Consider the following 12,505-nt stretch of genomic DNA (forward strand, 5'->3'; position numbering starts at 1 on the left):
GCACAGGGAAGATATCCCGTCCGGAAAGGGGAGAGGATGGAGGGGGGGACCCTGCCACAGCCCCGGGGGGGGTACCCTGATGGAGGAGGGGAGTCCAAGCCTCAAATCCTCACCAGCTCTCAGATCCAGCCAGGGCAGAGCAGTGACAGCTTTCAATCAACACCAGCCTGGCAGCATCGCCCTCAGGGCTCTCACCACAAGAGTGCAAGGCATTGCTCCGGGGAAATGGGAACAGATCCCTGAGCATCCCTCCTCCACACTGTCACTGTCCCCAAAATCCCTGAGCACCCCTCCACACTGTCACTGTCCCCATACATCCCTGAGCATCCCTCCACCCCAGCTGTGTCCCCAAACTGGTCTGATCATCCTTCCACTCAGCAACATCCCCAGACCAGCAGGAGCGTCCCTTTCACCATACCAGTGTCCCCAAACTGTCCCCTCCACCCTGCACCCCCAGACATGGGGTGACACTTGGGACATCCCCCAGCAGGGACAGGTGCTCTTCCATGTCCCAAACCCAGGACAGGTGCCCCCAACAGTGCTGGGATCGTCCCCACCCCGCTGCCTTTGGCAAGAGGATTTGCTGGACACACACCAGGGCAGGGGGAGGATTTCAGGGTGCTGGGCACCCCCTGATTTGGGACGGTGGGGGTGCCAATTCCCTCAATCCCAGCTCCCCCATCCCCCAGCAATCTCCCACAAACACAACTCTGTGCTGCTCTGCTCCCAGCGATAAAACAGAATAGCTGGAATTATTTTTCCCACCCACACATACCAGGGTGGAGGGGGAGGGATGGGGCAGATGTGGTGGGGGCCATGTCTCATCCCCCCCCGGACGAGCTGTCCCCCCCATTGTGCCCTGCTCACCCCGATAATAAACCTTGAGGTTTCCAGACAAACTCTGCGCAGCCAGAGATTATTGAAGAGGGAGATAAACACAACTAAAGGGGAGTGGGAGCACGAGGGAAGGGGGAGCTGGGAGGAAAACGGGGGGGAAAAAAAAGGACTTGGGAGTTTTAATTAGATACACCACAAAATAAAAAAAAAAAAAAAAAGAGGAGTTGCTCTGTGCCATCCTGATATGGAAGATGGGGGTGAGGATGGGTTTGGGGGATCGGGAGAGGAGCCTGAGGTCTGTAATCAACCCAGAACCATCATTACCACCCTGAGGAAACGTTAAATGAATATTTAATAATTAGTAATTAATTATTAAATAAAGTCCAAACAGGCAAGACAGCAGCAGGAGTTGGGGTTCAGCAAGGTGGAGCTGCAAACATTGATGCTGATGTAGGAAAGGGGGTGAAGAATTCCCTGGGAATTCCCAGGTGGGACACGGCTGGGTGGGATAACCCAAAAGCCACTCTGGGTTTGGTCACAGCTCCTCCAATCCTGTCCCTGCCTGTGGTATTCCCACAAGGACAAAAGCAAAAAGTTTCATCCCACTAGATGGAAAGGCAAGAATCCAGGATTCCCAGGTGGGAATTCTCTGCTGGCTCATCATGAGCTTGAACAGCCTGTCCCTCAGCAGGGCTCTCCTCTGCTGCATTCCTGCCACAGCTCTATTTGAAATTTGCCAGAGTTTTTTGGTCTCATCCTTCTGGGAAAACTGGCTGGAATTGCTGAGATTGGCCAGGCAGGGATAGGAGGGAGGGGACAGCCCTGGGATGGCAGCTGGAGGCTGTGGGTGCTCCCGAAATTCTCTGCTACCTGCCCTTCTCCAGAGCAAACCCAAAGGAGTGGGAAAGATGGAAACCTGAGGCATGGATGGAGGGGCTGTGGGGAAGGGTTTGGGGGAATTTGGGATGGTTTGGGGGAATCTGGGAAGGACAGGCATCCTGTCTCCAGCCCTGCCAAAGGATGGAGGGAGCACAAAGCGTGGCCACGCTCCATCCCGTGATCCCATTGGGAAGCAGAACGGAGCCAGGTTGTCCCAGCACCCCGGATGAAGGGGTGGCACATCCCTAAAGGCTCCCAAGTTCAGGATTTCAGCCTCCAGCTCCTGGGAACTCGAGGAGCTGCAGCCCCTTCCAGGGAACACGATCATTTCAAAGATAAACCAAAATCCTCCTTCTCCCTCCTGCCACGTGGGGCCACGGCGAAGTCCTGGCAGGTCACATCCCCTCTGGAACACCGGGATGACCTTTGGGGTCACCAACCCACAGCGGGGGTGACCCAGTGACCCCCCAAACCTCCCGCAGGGTACGAACAAAGCCTCCCCCAATTCCCCACCCCATCCTCGCGGCCGCCATCGCTGACACCCGGCGGATCCTGCCAGATAAAGCAGAAAAATTCAGGCTGCTCCGAGCTTCCCTTTTGGGCAGCTCCATCCCTGATAAGTGGGGAGCCTGCAGAGCTCCTGATACCGGGGCTATCGCGGCGGTTGGCGGGAGAGGAACACCCTATCGGCACGGCATCGCCGGACCGCCAGCAACTCCCAGCCACACCGAAATTAATACCACTCCAATTACCAGAATAGAGATGGGCTGCCAGGGGATGATAATAAAATCTCTTTTACATAAAGAATGCAAATAACCCGCTCTCTGAGAGGGGGAAGGGGAGGCACGGTCTCAGCGGGGCCGGCTGGTTCTTTTTTGGGGGTTTGGGATGAGGGGTGTGCTGACCCCCTAGGAATGGGGGGGGGGGGGGAAATCTGTGGGGTCGGAGTCACAGCCCCCCTCCTGCCCTGCCCCAGGAGCAAAGGGCTGGGAGCAGATAAGGAGAGCCGGGGGTGGCCTCGCAGCTCCTTCCTGCAGGAAGGGCTGGGATATCAGCGGGGTCGGCAGGAGCTTCCCTTCCCCTCAGCCGGGGCTGGAAGTGGGAGCGGGGTTCCCGTGAGCATTTGGGCAGCTGCAGGACAGGAGCACGTGTGCTGGCAGCCACCACTTCCCAGGGCTCCTGCAGCAGCTGCAGCTCGGTGGCCTTGGGGACACAGCGGGACCTGCCCGGTGCATCCATGCCCAAAGGGGGATTGCTGGCCTGAAGTGGTGTCGCCACTTCCCAACGCTCCCCTGGGAGGAGCGGGGTGTGAAATGTGGCACAATCACCCTTGGAGGGGTCTCAGGACCCCCCCCCTTGGTCCCACCCCCATCCACCTGCCAGGGGCTGTTCCCAGTGGAACAACCCACAGCTCCAATTAAGGAATGATGGCCACGAACTAACTACCTCAGCAGGAGGAAGAACATCCCATGGAGGGTGGCGGAGCCCTGGCACAGCCGCCCAGGGAGGGTGTGGGGTCTCCCTGTCCGGAGACATTCCAAACCCACCTGGATGTGTTCCTGTGTCACCTGCTCTGGGTGCCCCTGCCTTGGGCTGGGTGACCCCCAGAGCTCCCTTCCAAGCCCAGGCATCCCGTGGTTCTGTGAATCCATGTGGCACACGTCTGTAACCCCGTGGCTTTGGAGATAGTGGGTGATAGGGCTGGGGGTGCCCACAGGGCCAGCCCGGCCTCGCCGGTGTCCCGGTACCCGCGGCCCCAGCGTGGAGATACCAGGGGGAGATAGAGGCTGAATTTGCTCCTTGGGGTTTTGATAACCATCACCAAACCACCCCAGCGTCGCTCTTGTGGTTGCCAGGATGTTGTTGAAGTGCCCTGGTGCGACGCAGGATGAGCCCAAACCCTGCCAATGCCAGGGGGGTGTAATGCCAGCTGTGGGGATGGCATCCCTGCTGCTCCCAAGTCCATGGTTTTTATCATCCCAACAGCACTCCACAGATGTCAGGGATGAAAACCGTCACCTCACACCTACCCTCCAGCAGGAGGTCTGGGGTTTGCAGCCTGCCCAGCTCCCAGTCCTCCTCATACTGGTGTTTGCAAGAGGAGGTGAATGCTTGAGGGCTGCTCCAGCAGATCCAGTCAGGATACTGGGATGGAGTGGGATGGCCCCACGCCAGACACTCACCTGGCCCGTTCCAGATGTCTGGCTCTTGGGGGTTTTCTCCAGGATCCAGCTTCTCCGGCTCCTTCTCCGGACTCTCCAGAGCATCTCTGGACTCTGCAGCAGGAGGGGGAAGGCAGCAGGTCACGAGCAGGGAATTCCAGAAGCAGCATTCCACAGGGGACCAGCAACACCCGGGGCCATGACGGGCACAGGCAGAGGATTCCCCCCCATTCCCCTGATAAAGCCCCATCAATCCAGCCCAACCCCTCCACCCCAAACATCACCCACCGTAAACCCCTGGCACACCCCGGGCCAGCGCCTCCCTTCACGGCTCTATTTGCGGCGTATTCATAGCAACTATAACAATTATTTTCTCCATTAACTGCTGCTGGAGATGGGCCGATAAAGCCAATCTGCATATGACAGTGTGGCAGATTAGTGCCCAAAGTACATGTTTGCCTTGGCGTCCCGGGCGGATCGAGCAGCACGGAGCCCAATCGATCGGCGCCACCGCGGCCACCCAGGGGTGACGTCACCGCCATTGCAGATTATTAATACAGGTGATAAGCGCCATGATTAACATCAAATAAATCAATCACCGGGTATAAAAGTCCTATTATTTTTGGCTATAAATCAAAGTGCCTGGCATATCGATTTTTATCCATCGCGCTGAAAGCTTTAGTGGCCGTTATTGCTGCTGGGCCTTATCTCTGCTATCACCTCTTTATCGAGGCAGGCCAGTGCCAGGTGCAGCTCCGCGCCCCGGCTCCAGCTCCTCGCCCCCAGCCCGGCTGCCCCATCAGATAAGAGCCCTCGCTTCTCTCCAGCACAGAGCAAAGTTTGCCTGGGAGACCTCCCTGACTCAGATAGTGGGGTCCCTTCCCTGCTCCACTTATCAGGTTCCCTCCCCGTTTCAATTATCAGGCTCCCTTCCCTGCTTTGCTGTAGGATCTCTTCCCTGCCCTGGCTGTTGGGGTCCTTCCCCTGAAATCGGGGTCTCTCCTTGCTCCAGCTATCAGGGTCCACTCCCTGCCCTGGCTATCGGGGTCCTTCCCTGCCCCAGCTGCTGAGGTTCCTCGCTGCACCGTGGCCTGGCTGCCCTGATTTTGGGGACACTTTTACCCCCAGATGCAGCACCGGGGCTTGCCGGGAGCCGCGGCTGCAGCTCGGCGAGCTGGCGCAGCCTTGCCCCGGCGTGGTTATCTCAAAGGGCACTGCAAACATTAACTGATTGGGATTTGCCCCCACCTCCACAGGAAGGAACTTGAAGGATATCTGGGACTGTTTCAGCCCGGCCCTGAGTCGCAGCCACCTTTGGGGCGCGGCACGGCGGCAGCCTGGCGGCTGCGTGGCCACCACGGTGCCACCGACGGCCCCGTGCCCCCAGCCCACCCACGGCATGGCCAGGGCCACCACCTGTGGCCTCTGGGGCTGCCTGGTGCCCTGGGGGAGTCGCTTGGTACACCATGGGACGTGACTTTGTGCCTCTGGGTTGGAGGAACTTTGCACCCCAAGGGATGTGGTTTTGATCTTGGGCAGGGAGAGGAACTTTGTATTCCAATGGATGAGACTTTGTACCCTGAGAGGTCACTCTGCATCCCTGGGATGGGACACTTTGCACCTTAAGGGAATGAGACTTTGCACCCCAAGGTAGGGGGAAGGGTTATCTTGTACCTAAGGGGTCACTTTGCACCCAAAGTGATCACCTTATATCCCAAAGGGTCACCTTAAGTCCCTGGGAAAAGCCACTTTAAACCCCAATTATGTCACTGTACACCCCAAGGGACACGACTTTGCAACCTGGGCTGTCCCCAAGGTGTCCTGCCACTGGCCAGAGGCTGCCCAGAGGGATGGATCTCCCCCAGGGACACGGGGGTGTCACTGGTCTTTCAGTCCCGAGGGGTGGCCAGGCTGCTTCCTTAGCTAATTAACACCGTGCCCCAGCAGCAGACACAATGCCCAGTAGGTTACTCTGGTGGCAGAGCCTGTCCCCATGGGCAGGGGACAGCAGGGACAGCCCCGGGGCTCACCTTCACTGCCGGGGGGGCTGGAGGTGTCTCGCTCGGCCGAGCCCTCGCAGTCCGAGGTGGCCCCGTCCCTCTCCGAGGGGCTCTTGTCCCCCACTGGGGCATCCTCACCTTCCTCCATTGCTGCCAGGGAACCTGTGGGAACATGGACAGGGCGGTTAGGAGGGGACAACCAGGGGGAAAAGATGCCAGGGGGTTTTCCCAGTTGGGAAGTCAGGATGCTGGGAGGAAATCCACAGGGAAGGAAGGGAAAGCCCTGCTCAGCCGTCCCTGCTGAGGATGTACCCTGTACCTCCCTGGGGTACACTGTCCCCTTGAAGAGCTGCCCATGTCTTGCTCCAGGTGTTCCCTGTCCCCTCCCTGAGGCACTGCGGGGAATCAACCTGGCAGCAAGAAGGGTCCTGTGCACACAGGTGTGGCATCACCTGTCCCCAAAAGGGCCCCCAGAAATGGTCCCCACCACCCCATACCTGACAGGGCACGCAGACCCACGGGGATGACACTGCAGGGGGGACGCAGGGGACAAACAGAGGGACACCCCCCCGGCCCTGCCATCCCTCTTGGCCGTTTCCATGGTGACACAGCATCCCCCAGCCAGGCAAGCAAGACCCAGCAGTGGTGGCACACATGGCTGGCGCCGCACGACGCCGCGGTGCCACCGGGGCTGCCCAGGGCCCAGCCAGGCACAGGATGGGGGGATCAGGGGGGGATCAGAGCAGGGCCAGCCCGACTGCAGACCTCAGCTGCTCGCCGTGACTCCAGGCATGTATATTTACAGCAGCAGAACAAAGAGCCCATAATCTATACAAAGCACACAACAATGAGCGTGAATAAAGAGGCTGCCGGAGAAGGGAAGGCAATTTATTCTAATTCTGCTAATTTCAGTTCCAGCACAATTAAAAAGGCTCTGATAATATTCAGAAACAATCGCCAGCTAACAAATCGTTTCTCCCGCTGTAAATGAAACATTGTTAGGCTAATTTCTTCCTTCACGCCTTCACGGCTCTTGGGCTTCTGATAAAGTTAACCCAACGCTCGCCTGCACTGGGGTTTGGCACCTCCAGCCTGCCCAGGGAGGGGTGGATGGGGCTGGGAAGGGATGGGTGGGACCAGGAGGGTACCTGGGACCCACCCAAGGGTGCTGAGACCACCCACATCCTGCTGGGACCAGCAGGCAGCAGGAGGAGGATGGGGATGGCTTTGGGTATCACAGTACTGTGGCCTACAGGGATGATGGGCAGCCAACAGCATCCCATCCGTGGTCCTTGGATGCATCCCATATCCCACCCCAAAATACCCATCCGTGGTCCTTGGATGCATCCCATACCCCACCCCAAAATACCCATCCCTAGCCAGGAGGGAAATGGAGGTGCCCCACATAAATACAGCTAAATGCCCCATATAGATCCAGTTAAGTGCCCCATATAAACCCAACTAAATGCCCCGTTATAAATCCATCTGGATTCCCCATATAAACCCAACTAAATGCCCCATATAAATCCAGCTGGGGTTTAGGTCCTGCAGTATCACCAAGTTCCTACAGGGATGAAAGGTGGCCAACAGCATCCCAGTACCACAGCATGGGGGTCCCTGGATGCATCCTGGGATGACCCAAATGCCACTTTGAAATATCCACTCCCATGCAGGAAGGAGATGGGGATGCTCCATCCAAATCCAGCTGGGGTTTGGGTACTGTGGTTTGGATACCCCAGCAGGGATGATGGGGAATCAACAATCCCAGAATCTTGTCGCTGTGATCCCTGGATGCATCCTGGGACCACCCACATCCCACCCCAAAACACTGAGGCCCAGCCATGAGGAAGATGAGGATGCTCCATATAAATGCAACCGTGTCAAACCTGGTATAGGGATGGTTGGTGGCCAACAGCATCCTGGAATGATCTCACACAGTCCCTGGATGCATCCCACCCCAAAACACTCCCAAGCACAAGGGAGATGGGGATGCTCCAGATAAACCCCACCATGTAAAACCAGGGCTTTGGGGACCACGGGGAGGCTGGGTGATCACCAGCACCCCAAAATTGTGTCTTTGGATAGATCCCAACCCCACTACAGCACCCCACTCCTCACCAACCCCCAGGGACGCGCTGCCAGCGCTCCCAGCCGCGCGGGTTAAACCAACCACTGGGAAAAAAAAAATCAAAAAAAAGGGGAAAAAAGGAGGAAAAAAAAAATGCAAGTGAGGGAGAGGGAGCACAGAGCAGGAGCGGAGCGTCACTTGCCCAGGATTGCTGGGAGCCCTGCACAGTTATCACCGCACACAGCCTCCCTCGGCTGGCCTGATCTGTCTATTCTTCATTAAGCAAATACGCTGAAATGGAAATGAAAACATAATAGCTATTTGATTCTCAGCGAGATATTTTGCATATTGGTTCAGTGCTGATAGTGGAATTTCATCAACTCCCTTTTTTCATGCTTTAAAACTGAATTACTGAGGCTGGTTTTACAGAGAGGGGAAGAGCCAAAAAACGCTCCCTTCCAAGATACTCCGCTTCGACGATTAACTCTTCTCCCTCCCTCCTTTTTTTTTATTGATAACGAGCTAGGATTTCTTTTTTTTTTTTCTTCCTTTTTTCCCTCAAAAAAAAAAAAAAAAAAAAAAAAAGAAGAGTGACTTTAAAAACTTGCAGGAAGCTGAGGCAATGTGCCCATGTCACCAGGGCTGGGCTGAGGGTCGGCATTCCCAGGGAAACCCGGCATTATCCAGGTAATGATTTGATCACTGCTCTCCAATTAAGGTTCTCCCAGCACAGGAACAATAAAGCTTTTCTTGATTCTTTGTGCTTAGCAGGTAAATTAAATAAAAGGCAAAAGAATATAGGGAATCAAGGAGGAGGAGGAGGGGGGAGCTTTCCAAGCTGCCAAGAGCAAGACCCTGGGCGCTCGGAGAGCCGGCACAGAGACAAGAGCAAAGTGATAAGAGGCCTTGATAACAGATAGAAAATAGCAACAGCCACAGACTTTCCCACCGGCTCTGGAGCAGGGAGGAGGAGGAGGAAGAGGAGGAGGAGGAGTTCCCATGGTGGAAAGCAGGATTGGGAACACGTGCAGGCTGGTGGCAACCTGCCTTCGCCGGCTGGCGCTCGGCGCTGCCGTCAGGTCCAAGTGTTTATTTTTAAATACGAATTTAAATAAAAATTTCCCATCTGACTCCTTCCAGTTCCCATCTCTGGAAGCGTTCAAGGCCAGGTTGGATGGGGCTTGGAGCAACCTGGGCTAAATGGAATGTGTCCCTGCCCGTGGAGGGGGAGGAAGGAGATGAGCTTTAAGGTCCTTCCAACCCAAACCCTTCTGGGAATCCACCATCCTTATTTCTAAAAATAAAAATTCCTCCAAGTCCCATTGGGCAGGGGATGAGCCTAAGGAAGGCTCCAGGAGCCAGGGAATGAGGGACAGAGTCTGGAGCTGGGTGGCCTCACATCCCCAACCTTCTCTCCAGGCACCTCAAAGCTCAGCCTTGGCTCTGGGTGTCACTGGGGGGGACAGTGGGGACATCCCAGCTGTGCCAGGGCATCCTGGGGGATATTTCAGCCCCAGCAGGCAGGCAACAGAATGGAGGATCCCTTCTCCATCCTTCCAGCTCCTCCTCATCCCTGCGCTGGCACCATCCTCTTCCAATTAAAAAACAGCCAATAATAACAACAATAATAATAATAATAATAATAATAACAATAATAACAATAACAACAACAACAACAATAATAATAATAATAATAATAATGTTGATGATGAAAAGCAACCCAAAAGCAGGTGGGCAAGGCTGCAAACCAGGTTTTGGGATGCACAAAACCTCACCAGGATGCTCATCCATCACGTCATGCTGGAAATGTGGGAATTCCACTCCGGCATCCCTTCCTCGCTGTCCCTAAATCACTTCTTTTTCCCCCAAATGGTGGAGCCAAGAGCTGCAGGAGCAGAGAAAGATGCTCCTGGAGCCAGTCCCAGCAGTTCCTTCAGCCCTGGTGGTTTGGTGGGATCTGGAGCATCCCGGGATTCCCCAGGGTCTGGCAGCGGGGCCATGCGGAGCCAGAAACACCCGGAGAACAACCCGGGCTGCAAATCCCGGTATCTGATGGGCCACCCGCCTGCTCTTCTCACCCAATTCCTCCCTGGGCCCTACAAATGTTTGTTTTACCAACGACCTCGGCTGCTCCGTCTTTTCCTGCGGATTGGGAATGCCAAGCCGGGACAAACGAGGTTTGGTTTTGGCGGAAGCGTTACTGATCACACAGGACATCTCCTCTCGGGGATGCTGCACTAAATTCCAATAGTCTGGAATTGTCTGGGAGGAAAATTGGCTTTTCTGAGCACAAATCATCCCTCTCCCCTATCAGGCTGGCTGCAGCATCCCAGGCTGGGCTCTTCCCATGGATATCTCCCCATGAAAGATCAGCCCCGTGCATGGAGCCGATAGCGGCTGGGGCCGGCCCCAGGGGGCTTTATCTCAAATTTGGGGCCCTTCTCCATCACCTCCAGATAAAACTCACCCTGACCCTGCCTGTGGTGCCCTGGGGAAAGAGGGCGAGGAAACAAAAAAAAAAAGGATGGTTGGAGAATTGGAAGGTCCGAAGTGAGGGATTTATAATGTATTGATCAGGATTTGGGATTAAATTATTACTGGTTTATCCAGGAGGTGGTAGGCATGCTGGGATCACTGATGGGGGATATTTATAACAGTTTATAAATTAAATTTATAGGCTTAATACATTTTTGTATTTAGGCCTAATTTATGCAGGAGGGGAATAGGGGATAGAGGTGCTGGGTGATGCTGTAATTCTTGATGGGGAGATGCCCCAACTGCTCATGAGGGGTTTTATAATGATTAATATTATCACATTTATAATCTATTAGGCCTAATTTACACCAGGAGGGAAATAAAGAGTAGTGGGAGTGTAGAGATGGTGGGGCATGAGCCACCAATGTTCAAGGGATGGTATTCACAATAATTATTAACGATTAAATTTATAATATACTTAGGCCTAATTTTTCCAGGATGGGAAATGAAGGACAGGGCGGGAATGGAGGCGTTGGGAAGGCTGGGATGGGATTTCTTGAGATGGGACGAGGAGCTGCTCTATCCCAACCGCCACCGGTCTGGGGGAAGTTCCCGACCCTGGACCCGTATGAACTTTAAGTTCCATCCCAAACCCAACCCACTCCAGGGCGAAATCCAGAAACCACTCCTGGGACGGAGCATCCTTCGGTGCTGTGCAGCCCCAGGGGAGCCCCCAGGGAAGAGCAGAAAGCGGGGAGAGGCTGAGCCTGAGAAAAAGCAGCGCTGCTGATAGGAGAGGGATTGGTTTCAGCCGGAGCTGCTCGCGCTGCCAAGCCCAGGCGGGATCGCGGCGGGTGCAGTTACTGAACATTCATCACTGCCTGAACTCTGTAACTTTATCAGCAGCGAACGGCGCCAGCGCCGGCCCCGCCAGCCCCGGCTCCGATGGACCGATAAACCACCGAGAGATTCCGGGAGATTGGGGCGCTCCGGGGGCCGCCGTTCCCAATAGGAACGGCCGGCGGATCAACCGCGCGCCAGCGAGGGGGAAAGAACGAGGGAGGAAATCCAGGGACAATGACAATGGAGTGACTTTAGGTTTCAGATGGGGTCGATAAGGCCCTGATAGATTTGGAGAGAGCGGAATGGAGCCGTCCCTGGCGCAGCAGGATGGATGGGATTGCTCCGGGAGAAGGGATGCGCTGAACGTGGGCCCGGCTGGACAGCGCACGGAGCCTGCTCGGGGCACAGCAGGGAAACTGAGGCACCTGGTGAGACCGGGAGAGGAGGACCAGGCCTTACTGGGATGGAGACCAAAGCTGTCTCCATCCAAGCCCCATCCAAGAGCAGTTTTGAGGTGTTTATCCCCGTGGTGATCCAGGATGTGGGCGCTTCGGGAGCAGCTGGATATGCACCAATGTGGGAAAGAAATTCCAAAATTCCATCTGTGAAGATCAGGCTCCAAGCACGCCACCCCTGCTCCCTGTCAAAGGGCAGAACGGGGTGAAAACCTCAATTTGGATCCTTCTCCCACCTGGAATAAAGACATTCCAGAACGGCTGGGGGTGGGGATGCTCAGGCAGCAGCACATCAATACCAGGTGACAGCAGGGACAGAGGTCAAGCTCTGGGCTAATCCAGCGACAAATTACCCTGGAGAACTAAGGCAGAGCCATCCCCCTTCCTGTGGGAAGCAGCTCCAGGTCCTGCTAGGTCCATCTCACTCCCAAAAGCGACGCAAAGGGAACAGGGATGGTTTTCAGTGTTCACCCCGAGCCCTTCAGCCTGTGACAGCCCAGAGTGACAAGGCTGGAGGGATGGAGACAAGGATGAGGACAAGGATGCTCTGGCTGGGATGTCCCTGCTGCTCCCAGACCCTCAGGATGCCCGATCCCAGCTCCCAGAGCCATCCTGGAGCACTCCAGGGACACAAGCAGGAACCGTGGGGGCTCCAGGGGCAGGGAAGGACCCTCAGAGGGCACAGCCAGGTTGGGTGGCACCGAGCCTGGCACGTGGAAATCCCTGGGACAGCTCTGCTCTCAAAATCCCTCCCTGCCCTCCCAGCACCCCATCCCTTCTCCTGCC

The 12,505-nt window shown here is 55.8% G+C and overlaps 1 protein-coding gene across 2 annotated transcripts in view; it reads right to left on the reverse strand.

Annotated features, from left to right (window-relative positions):
- Positions 1–12,505, reverse strand: part of ZFPM1 (zinc finger protein, FOG family member 1) — a 34,863-nt gene that overhangs the window by 13,679 nt on the left and 8,679 nt on the right. For both annotated transcript variants that reach the window (XM_062500357.1, XM_062500358.1), the window contains exons 2-3: positions 5,909–6,040; positions 3,900–3,992 (exon numbers count right to left, since the gene is read on the reverse strand). In XM_062500357.1, the coding sequence (XP_062356341.1) occupies positions 3,900–3,992; positions 5,909–6,040 (225 nt within the window). The remainder of the gene's footprint in view (positions 1–3,899; positions 3,993–5,908; positions 6,041–12,505) is intronic.

This window comes from Cinclus cinclus, chromosome 11 (genome assembly GCF_963662255.1).
Source record: "Cinclus cinclus chromosome 11, bCinCin1.1, whole genome shotgun sequence".
Lineage (NCBI taxonomy): Eukaryota > Metazoa > Chordata > Aves > Passeriformes > Cinclidae > Cinclus > Cinclus cinclus.